General features: G+C 26.9%; 2 protein-coding genes across 2 annotated transcripts; both read right to left on the reverse strand.

Annotated features, from left to right (window-relative positions):
* Positions 1–5743: 5743 nt before the first annotated feature.
* On the reverse strand, positions 5744–14075 carry MED26 (mediator complex subunit 26). The gene is made up of 4 exons (XM_011499577.1): positions 13581–14075; positions 11676–11750; positions 11310–11585; positions 5744–7719 (listed from the first exon to the last, which is right to left on the reverse strand). Exons 1-4 carry the CDS (start codon positions 13641–13643, stop codon positions 6538–6540), a joined length of 1596 nt encoding a protein of 531 aa, XP_011497879.1. The 5' UTR covers positions 13644–14075; the 3' UTR covers positions 5744–6537.
* Positions 14076–22911: 8836 nt separating this feature from the next.
* MagR (Iron-sulfur cluster assembly 1 homolog MagR) lies at positions 22912–24007 on the reverse strand. The gene is made up of 3 exons (XM_011499578.1): positions 23615–24007; positions 23290–23343; positions 22912–23221 (listed from the first exon to the last, which is right to left on the reverse strand). Exons 1-3 carry the CDS (start codon positions 23696–23698, stop codon positions 22967–22969), a joined length of 393 nt encoding a protein of 130 aa, XP_011497880.1. The 5' UTR covers positions 23699–24007; the 3' UTR covers positions 22912–22966.
* Positions 24008–24391: the final 384 nt, after the last annotated feature.

A 24391-nucleotide genomic window follows, 5' to 3' on the forward strand; every position in this document is an offset into this window, starting at 1 on the left:
GTTTTGATAAGAAGCAAGAAGGTCTTAGTAGGTCCCGTGCACACTTAAAATGTCCCATAATTTATCTCATTTGAATTAATATTTTTCTTTATACTGCATTAATCATGCATTAAAATAACAAATAAGTAAATTAATTAATTAATTAAACAATTAATTATTTTTGTTCATTAGAATCTATGTTCTCGGTAAAAATAGGTTGTTTTTTTTCTTCCAGGTAGTAGACTTTCACGTTTCAGACGATTTAAATGTTAAAAATTAAAAATTAAAAATTACGAAGAAATTGTAACTATTAAAAGTACAATATAATTGCTTGTATAATAGAATTTGTTTTGATATCGATGAGTATACACATTTTTCGCGTATACGCGGTTTCTTACGACGTCTAATTTTAAAACTCAGAAACGACAAATTAAATAAATAATATAATGGTGTATGTATGAATGATAAGCTTTACAGGTTAAAAAAAAAAAAAAAAAAAAAAAGTTAATTTTTATTAAATTTCTGCTTTTCAAATTCAAGCGTTTGTAGATGTTTTTTTTCTTCATTTTTTTTTTATTTTTTTTATGATACTTTGATGACACGTTGATAGTGTTCCGATGTATTGTTTTAAAGTAAAAAAAAAAGTAAATTCTATAAATTTTCATTAAGAATGTTCCCTATTTGTAATTGAGAAGAATATTTAAAAACTCGAAACAATTTCGGAATAAAATGCAAGTTTATATAAACTGGGTGATAACGTCGTACCTTAAATCATTCGATGCGAGTGTTTCGAAGAAAACAAAGACATTTATATTATATATAATATATTCTCTCGAAACAACATCTTACAAATCGCATGGAAAATCTTTGACAAGCTGACTTTCTGCCGAAGTGTACCTGCTTCAATTTCTAAGCAAACATACAAGTTGCACTGAAGAGATATTTTCAAATTATCGCAATAATTTGATTTCGTATATACGATTTCAGTTTACATCAGAAAGAGTCGCAAGACAAATTTACTTGTACTGCAAACATTTTTCGCATTTTTCACAAGTACATACATTCAATTACTCCTCAATTTTCAACTGATTTACACTATATTCTACATACATACAAACAATTTAATGCACGCACGGATCCATATCAAATGTGACTGACTTAAAAAAAGTTGTGATCGTTGATGGTGTATGAACCATCCAGTCTTTCATAAAACAGCAATAAACTTAGTAGGAATATACATATAGTTACTTAGATGTTTTCTCCGATATTTCTCATCATTTTTTCAGAAATTTACACGTACTACTTTAGTCATTAATCTCCTTTTTGCTCCCGTGTGGTTTCTTTCCATTTTTTTTTTTTTTTTTTACGAACTTATGCGTTGTTTATGTATAATATTAGGAAAAGATTTATTGACAGTTCAAGAACATAGAATAAATACATATTATATACGTATATATGTATAATAACCGCACATTCAATACTTGATGAATGGCAAATCGAAGTAGACAATTAGTGCGTATGTATGTCATGCGTAAAATGAAAGCCAATGATATACTTATGTTTCATTTAAGAAAATTTTGCTTTCAACAATGAGAACTTTAATATATCGTACGATGCAATTTAAATTACTTCGGAAAATAATTAAAATTAGTGTATTCAATTTTTAATTAACATTTTTAATGTTAAAATTAAATAATCTTAAGTTAAAAATATGTGAATAATAATAAAGCATTTACATATCCATCTACTCCCTTATATTTTATAGAAATTTCATTGTTAAAACATTATTAATTGTATGTACAATTCAAATCATAAGAAAGTAAATAAGAATAAACAATTTCAATCTAAGTAATCCCATACTTTTAATTATTTTGTAAAATTACTTTAATTCTATTCACATTTATAAGTGTAATTTTCGCAACAAAAAAAAAAAAAAAAAAAAAAAAAAAAAAAAAAAAATACTAAGCAAAATAACCTTCCTCTGCATGTATAATGTAATTTAAATTCAGCCTAATTTTTCATTATATGTTTCATGATTGTATACTTTTTATACGCGAATAAAGCAAATAAGAAGCACGTACAAATTTCTTTATCATTTAGCTATTTCTTTTTCTTTTTTCTTTTTCCTTTTTACTTTTTCTTCTGTATGTAACTGAAGAAAATCTTTAAATTTTTAGCTCCTTAGTTAATCAAATAGCTAAAATCGATCGAATGCCATTACACGCTTAAATTTTAATATATTAAAATTCAGTTAATTGTAAAAATAAGTCTAATATAAAGTAATCAATTACAAAAGTTTGTGTAAAAAATTTTGAATAACCTACAAATAAGCACTGTTAATTACTTATTAACGAGATAATAATCAGTTGAAATTTTCATACTTCCACAACTTTTACTAATAAATAAAAATATAATTATTCATTGATTGGATTGTAAAATCGAATTCTTATTTATGGTTGGCATTTATAAGCGGACAAGTTTAATTATTAATACAAATAAATAGTTGCTAATAATATTAATGTTTTAATTAAAATTAACGAATTCTAAAACAACTTTTAATATATATATTAAAAAAAAAACAAAAAAAAATCATAGTGTATTTTTGAAGTTAAGAATATAGATTTAAATCAAAGAAAAAAATTCCATTAAAACATTAACTAAACGTAATATAATTTGTTTACAATTGAAAATATCAAATAAAGCATACATGAAATACAATTTTAAATCTATAAATTTTTTAATCGTAATGAAGAAATATTTATAATCGTACAGCATACGATAAAAGCTATTTTCATACATTCGTATATACATATTCAATAATTAATTATTAAACAATAAGTTTAATATTATGCTTTAATTCCGTTGAATTGTATTTTGTGTGTGAAATACAAACGTTAAACTTTTAGATAACACATCTTAGAAAAATCTTTTGCGAAATTCTTTTTTATCAAATTTCAAACATTACATTCTATATTGTATTTATAAATTTGCTGTAAAACTTTATGCTTAAAAGAATTTTTTTTTTTTTTTTTTTTTTTGAAATAAAAGTAAAAGTAAAACTTTCGTTTTTTCATATTGTTACGTTAATTGTTAAGGATATTGATTACGAATTTAGAATTAAAGTTGATAAAGGGTCTAGGCGTAGGTACAATCACAGTGATAAATCATGATATAGAACAACTAAAATATTTGTATTAATATTTGTACTGTCAGACTAAATAAACTAAGAAAAACGTAGTTTACTAATAATCTTAATATGCAAACATGATTTCAAATGAAATTGAATTTTATCTTACTTTTAAAAGATCAAATATATAATAAAACTGAATACTTTTCATTCATAATGTTTAATATCTATATAAAATTACCTTAGTATTGGATTAAAGTATATTATATAAATAAACACGTAGGAACTAAATTTATAAAATAGTACTCTGTACATTTAAGAATGATAAATAAATAAGCACTTGATGATTATAATACAATTAACACTTGTCAAAGAAGCCGGCTTAACAGAATGCTTGTAACAATATATAATTATACTTCGAAATAGTATTTAGTAATTTTGAAAGATATATCAATAAATTATTATTATTATTATTATTATTATTATTATTATTATTATTATGATTTAATTATTAGAATACTATTTACACTTTCAATATGTTTATTGATAAAAATGAAATTGTTTTTTTCTATTAAAGGCATATGAGAGAAAGAAAATAATGACTTTTCAATGAAAAATATAAACTATATTTAACTAGTGAAAATAAATCTTTGATATTTACGTAACTGTTGATGGTGTTAAGATGTCTCGTTTTTCAGCAATTAACACAGCCCATTTTAGGCTAAGTATAGTTACTTGAATATATAATCTTTAATAAATATTGTTTACCGTCAATATTTTCGATCGATAGAAACTTGAAAAAATTTGAGTATTTGATAATTTTTTAAATGAAGTATTTAAAAATATATGAATATCTAAATTATATTTACTTCATATAAATGTATCCAATATTATTATTTCTTTTGGAAAAGGTAGACTAATGCGCAAAATTTACTATGAGAATACCGTCTGTCGATTAGATATGCACGATTTTTTTTTTTTTTAATGAATAATTTTGGAAGAATATTAACCCTTGACGCTCAATAACTAACCATTTAAACGAACAATGCTTACATGAACTATATTTGATAATTTTACTACGCGTTTTAAAAAAGGCTTTAATTTTAAAAATACAAATACTGAATAACTAATTTCTAAAAAGAAAAATGCAAATCCTTGTTTTTTGTAAAACAAATTTGTGTAATGCTTGTATGCTGTATTTGAACGTTTAAACAAAATTATTGGAAAAGTGATTATGACATTCGTCATAAGTTTCAATGATTATTCGACCTCTTCTAATAATTAATAAGAAGTTTTAAAAAAATTAATAGTATTATGTTTAATATTTAAATGTTTGTATAGGTAAGTTTTTAACAATTTAAAGTGTTGCAGTTCTTTTAGATATTGAACAAATTTACTCTTATATTATTTTCGATATATATCGTTCGATTTTAAATAATGTTTATTATAAAAAATATTGTTCTGAGAAGTTTTGAATTCATTTATAAAAGAAATAGTTGAAACAGGCAATTTTTAACTTTTGATACCTTCGAATATAATATTTATGGCTCTCGTATGTATTTTAATCAGCAAATTCTTTTAATAATAAAGAATCAACTATAAATCGCATTGTTTAAAAAAAACTTGTTTTTATCATAGTTGTTATATTTTTCACATCTTCAATCGCAATTTTGTTTTATAGTTTGATTTTTGATATTTAATCATTTAAAAACAAAAACAAGCAGAAAAAAAAGTAAAAAAACAAAGAAAAAAGAAAAAAGAAGAGTAAAAAAAATTGATTTTGCTTTTATCGAGAGCTAGGGGGAAAAAAAAAAAAAAAAAAAAAAAAACCTTTACGTTAAACAAGTACCATATTATTTCATTTTTCCTTTTCTATATACTTTAAGGCAACCTAAGTTATATACAAAATGAATGTACATAAATGAATTACAATTTAATATACATCGTAAATAATATTTTTTACTACATACAGTGTATATTAATAATTGAACCATCATTCAGAAGAACTGGGTAATATTGTAAAAGTTGATAGTGCAGTAATTCAAGAAAATATGTTTCAAGATTCAGTTGATATTTTCTATAATATTGTTATTGACATTTGCACATATTCTCTGCAATTATCAAGTTCGAAAATAATGAAAAGAATGAAGGCACCTTATTTGTAAATAGAAAATATATCACTGTATCTTTTTTCGCTAAATATCAATTAAGTTTTTATAACTGTATATTCTACAATGTTATCGTACAAATAATGCAAGTTTTTTTTTTGCTTTTTTTTTTTTTTTAGAGAGTAATAAACACCCTATAAACACTATACTTATGTCTAATCAAATTACTTTGTCCTTCTGAATAATAACAGAAACTTTTTAAATTATTAGAAGAAAAAACAAAAATAAAAATAATTAGGATGTAAAGCTACTAAGAAAAGTGGCGATAATAATGATAATTATAATTTAAATTAGTATAAATATGGTTACTTTGGATGATTCATTTCGTAAGGAAAGATATAGACAAAAAATTTATTGTAAAATATAAATAAAAAGTTTGTATTCTGATTAATTATAAAACTTTCTAATCATTTTTATAAAATTGGATAAAAATTGTTGAGTAATTTGCTGTATATTCTAAGCAAAATAATTTATTATCATTAAGCAACGGTTTATTAAACTAACTGTCTTTGTAAAGAACTATTGCAGAAAAATGTACAAATTACAAGTATTGAGTTTTTCATATCAAAACAATATTTCAAATATAGACATTACAATAAGAATTTAACAGTGAACAAAATTTGTACAGTCACTGTTTTGAATCTCCAAAGTACACTTGTAATGAATAAATTTATTTTTTATGGTACCATTTAGAGTTTAATATCCAATTGTAGAATATCCGTGTCTCTAAATCTTTTTTACATTACACAGATTTTGTTTAAAAATAACTTAATAGACCTAACAATATAGGTATGTGCTACTCTCTTGCTCGGGCGTCCTAGTCATTTGTAATATGCAGTGCTGACTTGAAAGTAATTTCTTTTGGCTTTGATTTTTGCAATAATTTTAATAATTTTTATACTTTCAAGTACGAAACAGAGTTAAAACAAGCCTTGGAATAATCAACTGTGGCCCGATACAAAAAAACATATATAATTATTAATGCAATAAAATTAATACATATCTTTAATGATTGATAATCACAATTATTATTAGGAAAAGTCAACTCTTTTTTTATAGTAGCAATGGTGATAAGACATTTCCTAACATGATACCCATTTTTAATATAAAAAAAAATGCTATCACGACAATCATATGATATGAAAAACATGAAGTAACAAATGAACGATTAATTGATGAAGATAAATGAATGCAATGCAATCAAAGTGACTCAATTGGTATAAAGATAGAAGTTTCATGAGCAGTATTAAAGAATTTTAATGACTAATCGATGATAACATAAGGCAATATGTGGAGGATTTGGCCATCAAAGCTTGGCCTTGCAAGCATTTCATGCCATTCTCGAAATATTTCGTCCTTATGGCTATCTGAAGGCCTATGCAAACCAATAACACTATCAAGTTTCACTTCATTCTCACAAGTCTTTATCGAATCACTTTTATTAAAGGGAGAAGAAAGTTTTGGCTGAAAGTTTCCATTTAAACCTTCTACACATTCTATATGCAACCTTTCGAGATCTTCTTCGGTAACCTCTTGTGATTTGTTATTAGTTTTGTTCTCATTGTTGTCACAACACTCATCAGCGTCATCCCAGTCTATCGAATCAGGATCTAACGGTGGTAATTTGGCGAGTATTTCCTTCACTGTCAGATCCCGAGTTAACCTGAGATTATTCTCAGGAGGAATCTCAGAGTCCAATGTATCCTCATCAAGTGTGTCTGATTCTATATACTTGTGAGGAGAGTCTCGACGATTTTCTTCTAGTTTCGTACGTTTTTGTTGTAAATTAGTATCTCCGGTTCTTTTATTCAAGAAATTATTCTGATTTCCAGATAGATATTTGCAAACTTCTCCATCATTTTTCGTTCTTAGAATGTCTTCGATATTCGGTGGATTTACACTGTGACTAGGTAAAACATTAATATTTGAATTAGAACCTCGGGCTTGTAAGTCAGCCAGCAATTCCTGAGTGGTTTTTAATTTTGGATTTCTCGAAATACTAGCTAATTTTTCTTTAACGCTGTCCTCTATAGATATTTGCTTCTTGATAGATTTGCTACCTTTTTTGCGGCCACGTTTCTTCACAACGGTGCTTTCTGTATTTGAGGAAGGCTCGATAAGTTCTGGGTTTCTTTCTTTAAGGGTGGGGCTAGGCACTTGCGAGTTTGCATTACTACCACTCAAGGTCTCACCATTGAGACGCTGTCGTTTATTTGCAGGCTCAACTTCCAAAACAATTGGATTGTCTTTTCGTAATCGTTTGTTGGAACTGTGAGTTCGCGGTACAGCTTCTAGCAAATGATTCTGATTACTAGATTTCACGTCAACTTGAGTAGTACTGGAATTTAACCTGTGGTTGCTTGTTGCCGAAATCGGTGGCTTATTTGGAGATACAACAGGTGAATGTGATTGATCACTGTGTAATGATAATGATGGACTCGATACCTGAAAGCATAACACCTCTATTGCAGAAATCTATTATGAAATAATTGTATAAAATAAAATAAATTATAAATTTTTATAAAATACATACAAGCAATTACATTATTATAAATATATTTAGAAATGATATCTTAATTTGAAGTATTTAAAATTTTATACAATAGATAGCGCATATATCTTACATGAAGGATAGATATGTATCTTAATATTCAAAATTATTTCCATTGTTCAAAGATGATTACAATAATCTTGAATAAATATTTTTTTTTTGGAAAATTAAATCTTTGAATAATGATTTCATCACTAAAATTTTCTTAATTAAAAAATTGTATTTCCTATTTATAAAAATTATATTGTTAAATAAATACAAAAATTTTGAAATTTCATTATAAAATTGCCTTAAACAAACTACATGATATTGTAGTAAAGCATACAAAATCATGTAAATAATTATAATACATTTATTTAACACAATGCGTATATAAAATTATATTCCATTAATATTACAATTTTACTAAATAGAAAATGTTTAATGTACTAATGCAATTAGTAGATGGCTTATTATAAAATCTCATTATACATAATAAATTCAGAATCTATAACCGACTAAGCCATATTTGAATATTTTCTATTATGTTAATTTTAAGAACCAAAAATAGAAACTTACTTCTTAATATTATATAGTATAGCGCAAAGTATTTTATTATACATTCTGTCGAAGCTAATAAGAAGTTATACATGATAAAGTAATGAGTTATTTTATTAGTAATTGCATCCTATAAACTTTACCCATGTAATTTTGTAATTTATAGCGATACATTATTGGCTAATTGTAACGATACTATTTTTAAATAATTAACAGCAAATTAAATAAATGTAAAGAATAGTATATTAAGAAATAAGTATATTTTTATAATAATTACGTTTACCAAATTTTTTAGAGAATAAAAACAAAATTAATTCTTAAAATTTCAATATTTAAAAAGAAAATTATACTTTTTCTGTAGAATAAATTTCTCTTATTATAAAAGATATACTTATGAGAATTGTACATAGTTAGAAATGAAAATAATATTTCCTTTTTTTAGTTTTTTAGTGATTAGTTTAGGTTATTTTAATTTCACACTCGCGCGCACGCACGCCGACACATTAAAGCGCGCAAGTGCATATACACACACAAGCGCTTATCTAAACCATTTTTAATCGATATTTTATGATTTTTTTTACAAAACTCTTAAATTACGTATAATAATTTGTTTAATTTGAATTTATGTATACTTTGTTTGTATATTATAAGTTTTAAAAAAATATAGAAAGATCCATATAGTATCAAAATAATCAAACGCAATTTAAATTAAATTTTAATGATAAGCTGTAGAAATAATATAATGCTTGTGAATTTCATAATAAATATAATAATCTCAATTATACATATTTACTATTTATAATGAAAATTTTATTTTATGTTCACTAATTACAATAAACATATATATATATATATATATATATATATATATATATATATATATATACATGTACAAATATGTATGTATATACAATTATGAATGTATATTCAATTTTGTTTAATAACAGTCAAATATCACCTTTAATACTAGAATTTCTAAGAATTTTTATTTATAATTTGAATATAACATGTAAATATTATCAAGCGATTATAGACCAGAATGGAGTTATAATAGTTTTAATCTTTTATTTATACTTTTTCATAATAATTATTTGACTATATTTAACGATGCATGTATTATACTCGTTAGATATAATTAATCTTATATTTTTAAACACGCTAGAAACTTTCTTTTATGAAATTTTATTTTACACTTCTTTTCTATTTTAACTGTAAATCCTTCGATTACCTAACTACATTAATTATGTGAAACAGTATAAAACCAATAACTATATAAATTTATCCTGTACCTAATCATTCTACTATAAAATTCTACTATAAAACTATATTATAATATCTAAAATAAGCTTTTAATATTTAATCAAGAAATTGTTAAACTTCGATCCGTTATTTAAATAAAACTTTAACTACTCAATGTGTACGCTTTATATATTATGTTAATTTAATTTTTTATTATCTTTTAGAAATAGATTAAATATCACAACATTCCGTTTTTGCTTTCTTTAAATAATATTATGTTATTGATAGAATTTTATTACCATACAACCTGGTGGTACTACTATTCTGCAATTTCAAACCCAAAATGAAAATGATATAACATTAAATTTTTATAATTATTGCAATTCTAAAATTTTAATCACTTTTAATTATATTCTTATCAATTTAATAGGTAAATAATTTTAACTTCTTTACTTAAAAGCATTGAACATTTTTGTATATACTTATCAAGCTCTATTTAAATAATATTAAATTTATATTTCATATTAGATATTTTAGGTTACTTAATATTATTATGTACCAAAATTATCCAGCTTAATTATACGAATTTTTAAACGATTGATTAGTTAATATCTTGCAAAAATGATTGGATCCGCATTCTCCATTTTCATTTCTGATTTATAGATATAATAATACAAATACTATACCGAATAGTCTATCATTGAAACAATTAATCATATTGTAACAATAGAAAAAATATATAAAAATTCTTAAATATAATTTTTCAATTAATGACTCATGTAAATGCTTTTATTATGAAATCATATAATTAACAATAATATTTAATATAAATAAAGAATAAATAAAGAAAAACTTAATTAGAATTAAAAGTAGTGATTTTTTTTTAAGAAGGAAATGTTCAAAAAATTAATAATAGAAAATGATGTATTATGCACTAATTATTTTTAGATCAATAAAATTTATTTCAAATAAATATGATTGTACATTCAAAAGATTTGTTGAAATTACAATTATTTACATTTTGTATTTATTAATAAAGTAAAAAAAAAGATGTTTTAAGAATAAGTAAACGATAAAATAAAAAGTATCTTGTATTATATATAATATATATTTTAAAATTACATGTAATATTTTTAAATACTATAATAGAATATCAGACATTAAAAAGAAAATATTCTAAATAAGCATAATTATAATTTATTTTATTATATTTGTATAATAGTTTAATTAATTTTTAGTTATCAATAATATGTTAATAATAAGATTTAATAATTTGTGCATGTAATTTCTGCACGTGATTTTGATGATAAATTTTATAACTGTAATAAAAGTTGGAACTTTATACTAAAATAATGTCTATAAAATTATGATTCAATTAAAAAAAATTATTAATAAATACATATACAATTAATTTTAAACAATATAAATAGAATCAATGATGAATGTATAAAGATCAATTCAAATCTATCACTTCAATTAATATCACTTCAAATATAAATAAAAAATCCTATTTTCTCCAATAGTTAAAAAAACATTAAATTTCTTCTATATTCTATATATATATATATATATATATATATATATAAAAGATATTTAATATTTAATAGAGTTGAATTTAATATATATATATTTTTTTTTTTAACGTTATTCTTCTATATAAACTGAATATAACATTTATTATATTAAATTTACTTAAAAATGTACTTACTCTACTCAATGATGTAGTTTTTAATAATGGACTCTGAGGTTTCAATCCTCTAAAAGCTGGACTTTGAGGTTTAAGACTTCTTAAAGCTGGACTTTGAGCGTTGGCTCCATTGAGTGCTGGTGGTGCCGTATCTGCAACTGTGGGTTGTGGAGTAGAATGAGCAGACGGTAGAACCATTTCTCTCCATCGCCGCACCAAGTCTTTAGCCCTCTTTGCCAAAATATCATTGTTTGTCTTGCGTCGCAGTTCGTTAATATATTTTCCCAGCCTGGTAATCTGAAAACATAATGTACGTGATTAAATGCTGACAAATTTATATTAAATAATTCCAAGCTTTCATAAAGAATTAAATTATGCATATATTACCTCAAGCACCTCTTTGGTGATGGTCGTTTTCTCCAGGGCCGTGATGACATCCACAACAACTCCCATATCGACAACCTAAACGAAAGATTCACGTAAAAATGAAAAATAACAGAGCATGGCTATTGACTCTTAATTTTACATAAAAGTCTGAAGGGACAGATTGTGCAAAAAGTGTCAAGTCATGGGCAACATAAAATAAATATATACCATACTGAATAATTATTATCAATTTTTTTAAATATTGCTATATAAGGCTTGAAAAGTAACATGAATTGAAAAATGAATATGCATTAATAATGTCATAATATACACTATTAAAAATATTTTAAAGGCCAAATATATAGATTACAAACATTTTCATTGCATTTTTTTTCATTGCACAATAATATTCGATAATAGGAGAATTACAATTAAAGAGAAAAACTATTAAATTTTAAATAAAGTTTTGTAAATAGGGCATTGTTGAGAGGCTGCACGTATGCGTATAGAATTTATGTCCGCGAGCGCGTATAAGTTTATATTATATCTGCATCTACCTGTACGTGCACGCGTACACGCACGCACGCACGCACGCACGCATGCATACAGCCGCACACACACACGTATATATATATATATATATATATATATATATATATATATATATCTATATATAAATGGTGTGTATGCGCATGTGAATATGTATATAATCAAATGTATGTGTGCATGTGCAACAGTAAAGATGAGGAGTCATATACGTATATGCACATGGTCAAGTTAAGTATTTATATTCGCATTGTAAGCATGCACGCATGTATGCACATGGATGGATTATAAAAATGAAGTCAGGTAGATATATAGATAGGTAGATGATAGATTAATAGATAAGTAGATAGAGGACAGGTTGGAAAGTAGGTGATAGGTCATAGGTAGGTGGTAGGTAGTATGTAGGTAGAAAGGTAGGTAAGTAGGTAGATAGATAGGTAGGAAGGTAAGTAAGTAGGTAGGTAGGTAGTCAGGGTTAGATAGGTATGTATGCATGTAGGTATGTAGGTAGGTAGGTGGATAACTAGGTGGGTAGGTAGTTGGTTCAGTAAATATTTAGGTTGGTTGGTAGATAGGCAAGTCTGTTTATATATACATATATATATATATATATATATATATATATATATATATATATATAAAAATTATACATAGGCAGACAAGCGAATATGTATGCAGGCTGATAGGTATGTTGGTATACGTAGAGTTAGTTGGGTAGGCTGATAGGTGTACGTATTGTGCGCGAACGCGTATTGGATTTCCAAGGGGGCATTGCTCGGGTGGCCCGGACGCCTTTAAAGGGAGACGACAGACGGACCGTTCGGACCGTTCGGACCGTACGTAGTGGCGGTGTCGGCGGCGATGGAGGTGGCGGTGGCGGTGGCGGTGGCGGTGACGGTGGCGGTGATGGCAGCGGCAGCGGTGCGGCGGCCTCGAGGTCGGCCAGGCGGCCGCCCGCCGTCGTGCAGGAGCGACACGATGCGGGCGCGCCACGCACACACGACGCATCGGTCGGAGCGAGCTACGGATCTGAGATCGGACGGGGAGTTGGAAGAAGGGGGGCCGAGGGCGGTGGCGGGGCAGGGAGAGGGGTCGGCGCGGGGAGCGGGGGGTCGCGGTGTCGGGCGGACGAAGGCGCGCGCGCGCGAGAGTGGCACGATAGCCGTTTGCGGGAGCGGACCTGGCGGCGACGACGACGTCGAAGACGACGACGAGTACAACAACGGCGGCAACAACAGCAGCGGCGACGGCGGCAGCGGCGGCGGCGGCGGCGGCGGCAAGCGAGCCAGCGAGCGAACGAATGGACGGACGGACGGACGGACGAACGGACGAACGGACGGACGGACGGACGTACGAGCTAGCGACCGCGCCGCTACTTACATTGTATTCCTCGTCAAGGGATTGCAACAATCTTTCGGTGAGCTCGGTGCAGTGTCTCTGCATCGGGGGGGCACGCGCTGAGCCCTCGCGAAGGCTTTCGCTCGAGGTGAATCGGCTCCACGCGCACAGAGCTCGCGAAGGCGAAGACTGCACGGGAGAGCTGCAATGGCGACACTGAACCGTGCCTCCGTTCGCATGCCCTCCCTGCCTCCCGAGTGCCTCCTAGCAGCGGCTCGAGCATCGTCCCTAGCCCCACGCGCCGCAAGGCGAGCGCTACTAACGCCGCACCGCGGATGCGCCGCTGCCAGCGCTCGAGCCGACTCCGGCGCCACCTTCCGGACGTTCTTTAGCGCGCAGCCCGCACCCCGCCAAGAGTCCCTACGAGCCGAACCTCACCCGACAATCCCGTCGCACACGCAGGCGCGCACGGCTCCGTTGCGCATCTCCGTTTATTTCGTTCCCGATTGTCTGCCTAATCGCCTCCTAGGCCTATCTCGCTCGCTACTACAATCGCTATCAGCTACCTATCAGCCAATCCACCCACCCACCTATCCGACTACCCATTTACCTACCGACTCGACTACCACCCTACTTACCTACCTACCTACCTATCTACCTACCTACCTACCTACCTACCTACCTATCTACCTACCTACCTATCTACCTACCTACCTATCTACCTACCTACCTATCTACCTACCTACCTATCTACCTACCTACCTATCTACCTACCTACCTATCTACCTACCTACCTATCTACCTACCTACCTATCTACCTACCTACCTATCTACCTACCTACCTATCTACCTACCTACCTATCTACCTACCTACCTATCTACCTACCTACCTATCTACCTACCTACCTATCTACCTACCTACCTATCTACCTACCTACCTATCTACCTACCTACCTATCTACCTACCTACCTATCTACCTACCTACCTATCTACCTACCTACCTATCTACCTACCTACCTATCTACCTACCTACCTATCTACCTACCTACCTATCTACCTACCTACCTATCTACCTACCTACCTATCTACCTACCTACCTATCTACCTACCTACCTATCTACCTACCTACCTATCTACCTACCTACCTATCTACCTACCTACCTATCTACCTACCTACCTATCTACCTACCTACCTATCTACCTACCTACCTATCTACCTACCTACCTATCTACCTACCTACCTATCTACCTACCTACCTATCTACCTACCTACCTACCTACCTGCCTACCTACCTACCTACCTACCTACCAACCTACATGCCTATCTACCTACCTACCTACCAACCTACCAAATACCCACCCACCCATATTTATTTAACCCAATCGCTACCTAACGTCACCACGCAACTCCAATGCACGACGTAAGCACTTTGTTGACTCGCATAATCTCTGGCTCCTCGTAAATCCTCTCGAAAACGTCACGCTCCGTTATCCGAAATCTACCAACGATCCAAACACGCTTTTTCATCGATATTCTCGATCAATGCCTACAATATGCACATTTTCAATCTCTTCGTGAATTTTCCAATGCAATGCATTTATTACACATTCTTATTGACTATTTTTTTTAATTCCCCTGCCCATCGCAGTCCCGTCGCAATTATATCGCAAACATTTTTATCTTGATTTTTTTTTTAATTTATCCATTTACCTGGCTATTTACACTAATACTTAAAAACGTATTATTTTCTATTAATAGTATTTGTACGGTTGCCATTGCCGTTATTGTTGTTTTTGTTGCTATTGTTATTTTGTTGCTGCCGATTCTGTTCTTATATTATTTATTTAAATAGCATCTAGTTGTTCTTGCAATATTATTCTGTATATTATTTTTATACTTAATATATGTGAAATATAGCTTTTATGTAATTTTTACCTCTATTAAGTAAATATTATTAAACGTCAATTATTTAAACGTATGCTATTCAAATACTCCTTCTCCTCAATTGTGGTTTCCATTTCAAATTCAATTCTTTTTATTTATTTATTCTCAATAAGTATCATTTAAATATTTACTACTGCCCTTCGATGTAACCATATTTTACATATTTATAAATTGCCATTTCCGCTTATTTTACCTACACGCATATCTCTCTCTCTCTCTCTCTCTCTCTCTCTCTCTCTATATATATATATATATATATATATATATATATATGATGTATATACAGCCATACACACACAGTTTTATTTATTTATATATGAATGCGAGCGTTTGCGCGAGCGAGTGTGACTTAATATATATATATATATATATATATATATATATTGTATTAAATACTAGTTCGAGCAACAAACATCGATTTCATATTTACATATCTTAAATGAATAAACAATTATATCAGCATAGTCTAAAATTATGGTTAGATAAATTTATTTTCATTTTTCAAATCTTAACGCGGACTGTGGTGGCAAGATTCACTTTTATTATATAGAGGCTAATGCAGTCTGAAATGCATATATTTTTCTCAATTCACTACCCGTCATTTAAAAATCCTTCAATGTATAAAAGATTAATGAAATTAGCTACTTTATTAATATTATTTCTTTCAATACGAAAAATTGTCATCAAGTTTTTTCCGTACATCTATATCTATAAATATAGAAATGTAAATATCGTTAAGTAACAAATAAACTTGAAAATAGGGTATATTATATTAACTTTGCAATATTCGCAAGACTTGGATACTCGTTATAATAGAATTATAATTACAATATACTTAAAATTTCTTTAACAAAAAATAAAAACAGAGAAAGTAAAAGTAAGATTTCAATTTTATATTTGCTTAATTACTTTTGATATTTCCTCTGGCGAGATATTAATTTTTGGTATTACACGCGTTTTATTGCCTTAAGGGCATCTCTGTATTAAAGTTTTTATTTGCATACACATAAGTAGTGTATATCCCATTAACTTACATAATAGATTACGTGCTCTGTGAGAGGGCTTGAAGTAAATAGAGAGAAATACCAATAACTGGAGTCAATGTTTCTCTTTCTAATGAATAAAACTCGGTTGGGGAGAATTTCTATGCTGCGTGCATGTCATGTGATATATTGAAATTTATTACGTTGATTAAAAAAAAAAAAAAAAAAAAAAAAAAAAAAATTTTAAAAAAAAAAAAAAAAAAAAAAAAAAAAAAATATTCAGATAAAACAATAATTCGATAATTAGTCACAGTGCAATAGTAGTAATAAAAACATGAATATATTAATTAGAAGTTGATGCTTGATAGCAATATTGTTCAAAAATGATGTAAAAATTTCATTTTATAATGTCTTAATAATCTCTTTCAAAAGCGTCTTCCTCGCTTAGTGAAGTGTACGAAGAGGGCGGAATAACATTATATCGTCACTATATCTACGTTTTAATGAGAGAACCGTACTATTGGAAACCATAAAAATGTTCAAGAGTCGCTTTATATAGATATATATATATATATATATATATTGCGAGCGATATTTTTATGCGCGAGTGTGCGTGCGTACGCGTATGTTACGCATGCGTGTGCGTGCATTTACAGAGATTGATCATTATTAATTTGCAATTAATTGAACGGATGTAATTAGGATAATGTTAATAATACCAAAAATTATCTTGTTTATAACAAATAAAAGGGGAAAAAATATTTCATCGGACCTTCTCCAACCTTGTCTAATGACGCATGTGCAATGGCAATGTTATTTACAAAAGTGTCCAGATGACTTGGCAAGCATGTGTCTCGCCATATATTTTAATTAACAACTGTAATGTATAACTTCGCTAATTAACTCTCATTATAAATAAATAAATAAATATTTCTTCGATGAAATAGTCAAGTTTGTACGATAATACGTAAATAATGTATTAAACATACGTTATTAATAAAAAGAGACTTAAAAAAATAATAATCCTGTTGTATCTTTGCCTTGTGTATTGATATATTTCTATTGCAGGCATAAAAAATAGATTACGTCGTCCCATAAGTGAAAGCGCAACAGAAAAAAAATTCTGCCACGGTAATTGAGAGGACAATCGAAGTGGCAATCATTGCATAGGTTTTCAGTGTAATATAATAAAATCAAAAGAGCTATTTCCCAATCCTAACAAATCATTATACTTCAAATATTATGTATTTACATATTGGCATATGTCGTGATCGTACAAATCATAAACAATACAGTAATATAGTCTATTAAAATATAATATATATAAACTAAATTTAGAATATATATACACACACACGCGCACGCACAAGCAACACACACATCTATATATATATATATATATATATATATATATATATATATATAGAAATAATATTAAAGCAAACTAGAAGTCATTAGTGCCTTTTCGAGTATACGTATCCACCATTTTGGGTCGGCTCGCTTAAAACAGAAAATACCAAGTTTTGTGCTATAAAAAATCTGAATAAATGCTTTTCATATTTTTCGATAGTTTTCCAATAATTTTGAATAAAGTGACCAATCGGGAATGGTTTTTTTTTATTCCCTTAATTTTCAAATCAATTTTGTTAAAAATTTAAATAAATTATTGCATACATATTTTTTGCACGAAAAATACATTGAAACTACTGCAAACAAATATATTGTTTATAATTAATTTTATTATTATTATAACGGTACATCAAATATAAAGTTTCGTTTTACTTTCAATTTCAAATAATCTTGAACTATCTGCACGACTGTTATTTTTATTCCAGATGATCAAAAATGGCGGATGCACAGATTATCATAGATTAACGTATTTTTATAGAGTCGTCGAGAGTTTGTAAAATTCCCTATGATGACCCTACAAAGATTGCAAAGTTACTTGATCAATTAATTTTCAAATTTGCGCATATTTTTTCTAATCTTAGTTTTGATTTGCTATATTTTGTAACCAACCACACATTTTTCAATACATAAACAATGTTAACTAGATAATAATAAATATATCAATTGTTTAATTAGACTAAATTTTTTATCTCTCTTATACCGCTTGTATTTAAAAAAAAAATTAAACAAATATTAATGTTTAACATATCTTTAGTTAAAAATTCTGTAAAATGTTCTACTTTTTTTATATATGACGTATAAAAGTGCTAATATGAATAATTTACATCGCTACTATTATACTATTTATTCAAATAGCTAAATATTTTATTTGTTATAAACAAATGCATTTTACTACACCTACATTTGCGCATGCGTTACTAAATTAATTCTTTATTCAGAGAACAGGAACAAGAACAATAAATGACAAAAATGACAAAAATAAAAAATTTATTAAAAGCGACCAGATCATTGACCTAATATTACCCGCAAATTTTATCATTAAATCATAAATGAAAAATGAACGTTAAGTTCATAAAAAAGTTAACGAAATATACAATATTACATTTTCTTTGAACTTTTCCTTTTTTAAATAACAGAAAAAACGGAAAGTAAATATAAGTTAATTAAGAAATTTCTGAAACTTTACAATAAACTAGTACACTAGTACACTAGTATACTAAAAATATATAAAAAAGTAAGTAATAATAATTTATGAATAAATGTTCAAAATTTTAAGAATTAAATTTAAAAAATATGAGCCTAAGTGTGAGATAGATTTACACAAAGTTTTCTTTCATTATAATTAAATTAACTCCAATATCAGATATATATATATATATATATATATATATATATATATATATATATGTTTTTTTTTATATGCATACTATAAAAGTGTGCAGTTATACAGTTATATTTTAGTAATTTATTAATGCTACAAAACATTATAATTGTTTTAAAAGAATGATCATTATATAAAAAAAAAATTAAAATTAGAATATTCTCAATATATTTGTATATAACTAGAATTATTATGAATATTCAATTGTACAAGCTAAGTATAAATATTTGACGATGTTTTATTCTTATCCTTTAATTCGCATTTGCGCGGGCTATACATTCTACGATCATATGTTCGAATCGAGATTGCTTATATTAAATTTTCTATTCTAATTTCCAATATAATCTAATATCTATGCTTTAGTTGTCATTGGTTTATATTTCTGCGGCAATTGTGACATTCGGACAAAAAGGAAGAAACTAAATCTATTAGTCAAATGCTTATAAAAGGCTAGAAACTTTAGCCAATTCGTTTATGTATTATAAACTATATTAAGAAAATTAAATAAATATTAAAACATAATTTCCATAGAGAGAAAAATTTTTCAATAATGTTTAATCATTACTAAATCTTTTAATAATGTTTATCTCAATTTTTAGATTAATTTTTTTTAGCTAATAGGATTTTCTAACAAAAAAAATCTAAAAAAAACCTTATAGTAGTAAAATTATAATATTAATAAGTGAATATAATGATAATTATCATAATAATGAGAATATGAGACTAGGATTTCATTTTTTTAAATGTTATATATATATAATGAAATGGTATTGATTATTTATATAGTATAATAGATATAATAAAATTACAAGGATTCATGTAAAATATTTTTATAAAAATAATACAAGATAGTAAGTAAAACAAAGTCAGAGGTTAATTGTAGATCAAACATGTATTTAAATAGTTTATTTTTGATAAAATTATTGATTATACTAAAAATATCGTTTGAAACATTGCACGCGTCGTTATAGTTAAAAAAAAACGGTATTAAACAAAGAAACCTGCGATTAAATGAAAATATTGTAAATTACTTGAATAAAAAATCAATTCCTTCATAACTACAATATAACAAATTATAATTGATATTGGTTTATGGTTAATACATTTAATAATGATTATTAAAATTATATAAATTTGTAGATAAATAGTGAAATGGATTGAATATCACTTTTAATCACTTTCTAATTGCATAGATAAATAATTTTAATTTATTAGAATTTATAATTATTAAAGGCTTAATCCTATTCTTAATCCTATATAACAAGACATAAATAGTTTTTTGTATCATATATAATCATAATTATGCACGAGATACTATAACAACATATTTTATGTAAGCTCAATATTACTCTTTCGACTGTTTATAAACAAGTCATATATTTACTACAGAAAATGACTACGAAATGATGATAAGCCTCATAAGCGATATTTTTTTACCACGCGAATTCCCTCATCTGTTAGTAGAGAAAAAAAAGTTTATTGAAAGAAGACTTTTTCACAAGCTTACTGTACAAGCACAATATCGCTTTCAATGCACTCATAAGCGAAATTTTGTTTAGATTTAATAAAGTACAGATTCGAGTAATATGTTATATAATGAATATTGAAAATGAATAATTATTTATTAACATATACATCACAACAAATGATATACTATTGCAGTATTTATAGTATTTATTCATTATAAAAAAAATTTTCTCGCCGCAATGTTATCATTTATATTATAGATAAAGGATATTTTCCTTTTCTAGAAACTTATTTTTATTCTATAAATTCATGTTATTTTATTTTAAATTATCTAAATTTCACTGCCTTAAGTTGCAAAACTTTACTGTAACATAAATGATTGTAGTACATTTAGATTGGTTTTTTAAATCTTAAAGCCTAATACAATTTTTATCCGTTTCAACATGTTAAATAAATATAATCCTTTTTTTTTTTTTAATAAAAATCGTTCACTATATAGATCTATTTACTTTTATATTTTAATTTATCAACATAAAATGATATTATCTAAATTATGATTGCGAATCTTTAATAACAAACGTTAGCTTTATAAAAATGATTGATAATCCTCGATTTTTTAATATCTATTTATTCGTATATATAAACTTCTTAGGAACATTGAAAAAATGAGGATTATTAATAATTCTTATAAATCTAATGATACAATAAATAAATAAGAGATCATATTATATCAGAGATAAAAATATTGTATTAAAAATACATAAATTACAAAAATAATCTAAGCGATAAATTGAAATTTTATTTCATCATTTAATGTGAATTATTTGCCGCAGTAAAATCATATTATGTACAGAAGAGATTTTACTTGCATACGTTTAATCAATATGAACTAGAATATTATGGTGTCTTGATTAATACATAACCTAATAAGATTGATTATCATTAAATAACAATTTTAAATATTATTATATTTGATTGTGTTATTAAAAGATTATTGAATTACTGGTCTAATTAATTATACAAAATGTAATAAAACTTAAGTTTTTCTGTAAACTTTTAATTATTAATAAGTACTGTTCTAAACTTTCTATAAATATATTACTGATAATATATATTTTACGATTGCCTAACGAAAATTTTATGAACAGTAAAATGAAGTTTTTATAAATATTTTATATTATATTTTTGACAAAATGGACAGTACTGAAAACAAAAAATAAAAAACATCCCTACTAAATTATGAATTATTATAATTCAATGATATAAAATAATAAAACAAACTAAAATTTAAACAAATTCTACATATATGTAAAAATTAGAATATAAATTTAAGTTTACTATTCGTTGCATGATAAATAAAAATTATTAATTACAATCAGGCTTATAAAATTATTGTTTACAAAAATAACGAAACATATTAAGTAATATTTATTTTTATTTAATTTAAATTGAGATATAAATTGTAAATTACGCACATATTTTACAATTTACAAATATACATTTTGACCTTTGAATTAATTTGCTTTGTAATCTCAAGAATTGACTGCAATAAAGTGATGCAATAACCAAGTCTTTCTGATTATTAGTATTTTAAGTTTCATGATATAAGTCATTTTTATTCTGAATTCTTGTTATTTTATATTATACTTTTAATACATATGTACATTAACACAATAAGTTGATTAAACAATACAAATCTGAGCTTATTACTATTAATTTCGTATTTTAGAATATATATATGTACATAATTTATGTTGTTAATTTACACTTCATGCTTATTTTTTAAATTACCTATAAATAGATAATACGATAATACAATAAATGTATTATCGTATGTGATTAAAAAATAGGTTGTCTATAAAAATACAAGTTTAAGTTACATGAAATAATTAATTATATAAAATAGTGTAAAATTTAAATATTTTTAAAAGCTTTTAAAAAAAAACATGCAAAAGAAATTGCAATTAAAAAAGAATTTAGAAAGACCTATCATAATATAATTATTCATTCCTTTTACAAAAACCAACATGATGAAATATAATTCGTTACAAATAATTTCCTTTTTAATATCGACACTTTCATTTTAAATTAATTATGCAATATATTCAATCAGTGGCTACTTTAATTCTATTATAAATAATATTAAGTAGGCACTATATCCTCAAATCGAATATATTATTAATGAATATATTATTCATTATTTGATTTAAGAAATTTACATAGCTAAATTAAGTCTGTAAATTATATACTGAAACTTTCACCACATCCGCATGTTCCTTTGATATTTGGATTATTAAATACAAATTCTGAATTAAGTTTTGTTTCAATATAATCCATTTCTGTTCCTAGTAATGAAAGCTGAGCTTTTTTATCAATTATCACACAAACACCATCCTGAATTACTTGTTCATCAAGTTTATTTTTTTCAGTAGCAAAATCCAACGTATAACTTAGACCATTGCAGCCCCTTTGTCTAACGCCAACTTTAAGGCCAATCTTTAATGTAATAAAATTCTATATAATTATTATCAACATAAAATGTTTAAAAAAATTAGATTACTTACGTATTCTGGTTTGTCCTTCAATATGTCTTTGATCTTTTTCACGGCATTCACTGTCTAAAAACATAATGTATTAAAGCTTAGCATCGACGATTTAATGAAAAAAAAAAGACAATATTTTTGATAATTCGTTTAAAAAAAATTTTTTTATTATCATTCATAATAACGATTACAAAATAATTGTCAATAGAGAATTTTTAAAGTAGAGGTTATGAGCAAAATTCACAAATTTCATTTGAATAAACCATTATAATATGTTAAAATAAAACATTTTTTACATTCCCATTTTTATTTATTTTTTTTTTTATATAATATAAAACAAACATACTAAAACCAGGGCTGCACGAGGTGGTAAAATTCTTCTTCCTTTTACTGCACGAACTGTTGCACTTGCTGCAATGCCAGAGGCCATTTTTAAAGATTCAAATAAATTTACTTTCACGTACTTAATCTAAAGCTTGCGCATCAATGATCTAATGCTTCAATGAAATAATCAAATAAATGAACGCGCGCAATCTAGTTATAAAAACAATTTTAAAAATTTATATCCGATTTGACTGTAAAAATTAATAATTTGAAACGCTGTGAGGGTAGATTAGGGTTTTAATGTAATAAAACTCGACAAATGCAAGCATTAAAACTTTTTATACTATTTTTTTGTTCGATTTTTTAAAATGACAAACTATAATTGAACATGTATGCATGCATCAATGTGTTTACTTGCACTCGGTATATATGCATATCTACATATGCAAATAAGTGTGTATGTGTATATATATATATATATATATATATACGGATGGATCCATGGATAAATACATACGCATGCATATTTATACTTTTTTTAGTCATATTTCCGGATTACAACTTTTAAACTGTACCTGTTTCAAGTTTTGTATTATTATTTAAATACCCATTAAAGGTGCATACTATGTAACATAAGTTCTGACAGTAACTATAATGCTAAATTAATTATTCTTGAATAAATATAAAGTTTAATTAGTACTGTTACATTTTATTTATGTACTACTTATTTTTATTTCTTTCTTTTATTTGGAATAATTCTATTCTTGCTAAAATCAAAAAATAATTTATAATAAAATTT

The sequence above is a fragment of the Ceratosolen solmsi genome, unplaced genomic scaffold, assembly GCF_000503995.2.
Source record: "Ceratosolen solmsi marchali unplaced genomic scaffold, CerSol_1.0 scaffold35, whole genome shotgun sequence".
In the NCBI taxonomy this organism is placed as follows: domain Eukaryota; kingdom Metazoa; phylum Arthropoda; class Insecta; order Hymenoptera; family Agaonidae; genus Ceratosolen; species Ceratosolen solmsi.

What these genes read in the sequence shown, in the direction of transcription:
- MagR (XM_011499578.1), bottom strand. Translation starts at nt 23,698, where the DNA reads ATGGCCTCTGGCATTGCAGCAAGTGCAACAGTTCGTGCAGTAAAAGGA. An exon ending in CTCGTGCAGCCCTGGTTTTA is followed by an intron (nt 23,344 to 23,614) that starts GTATGTTTGTTT and finishes TTATGTTTTTAG; the next exon opens with ACAGTGAATGCCGTGAAAAA. An exon ending in TGAAGGACAAACCAGAATAC is followed by an intron (nt 23,222 to 23,289) that starts GTAAGTAATCTA and finishes ATTACATTAAAG; the next exon opens with ATTGGCCTTAAAGTTGGCGT.
- MED26 (XM_011499577.1), bottom strand. Translation starts at nt 13,643, where the DNA reads ATGCAGAGACACTGCACCGAGCTCACCGAAAGATTGTTGCAATCCCTT. An exon ending in CCCTTGACGAGGAATACAAT is followed by an intron (nt 11,751 to 13,580) that starts GTAAGTAGCGGC and finishes TCTTTCGTTTAG; the next exon opens with GTTGTCGATATGGGAGTTGT. An exon ending in AAACTACATCATTGAGTAGA is followed by an intron (nt 7,720 to 11,309) that starts GTAAGTACATTT and finishes TTATGCTTTCAG; the next exon opens with GTATCGAGTCCATCATTATC.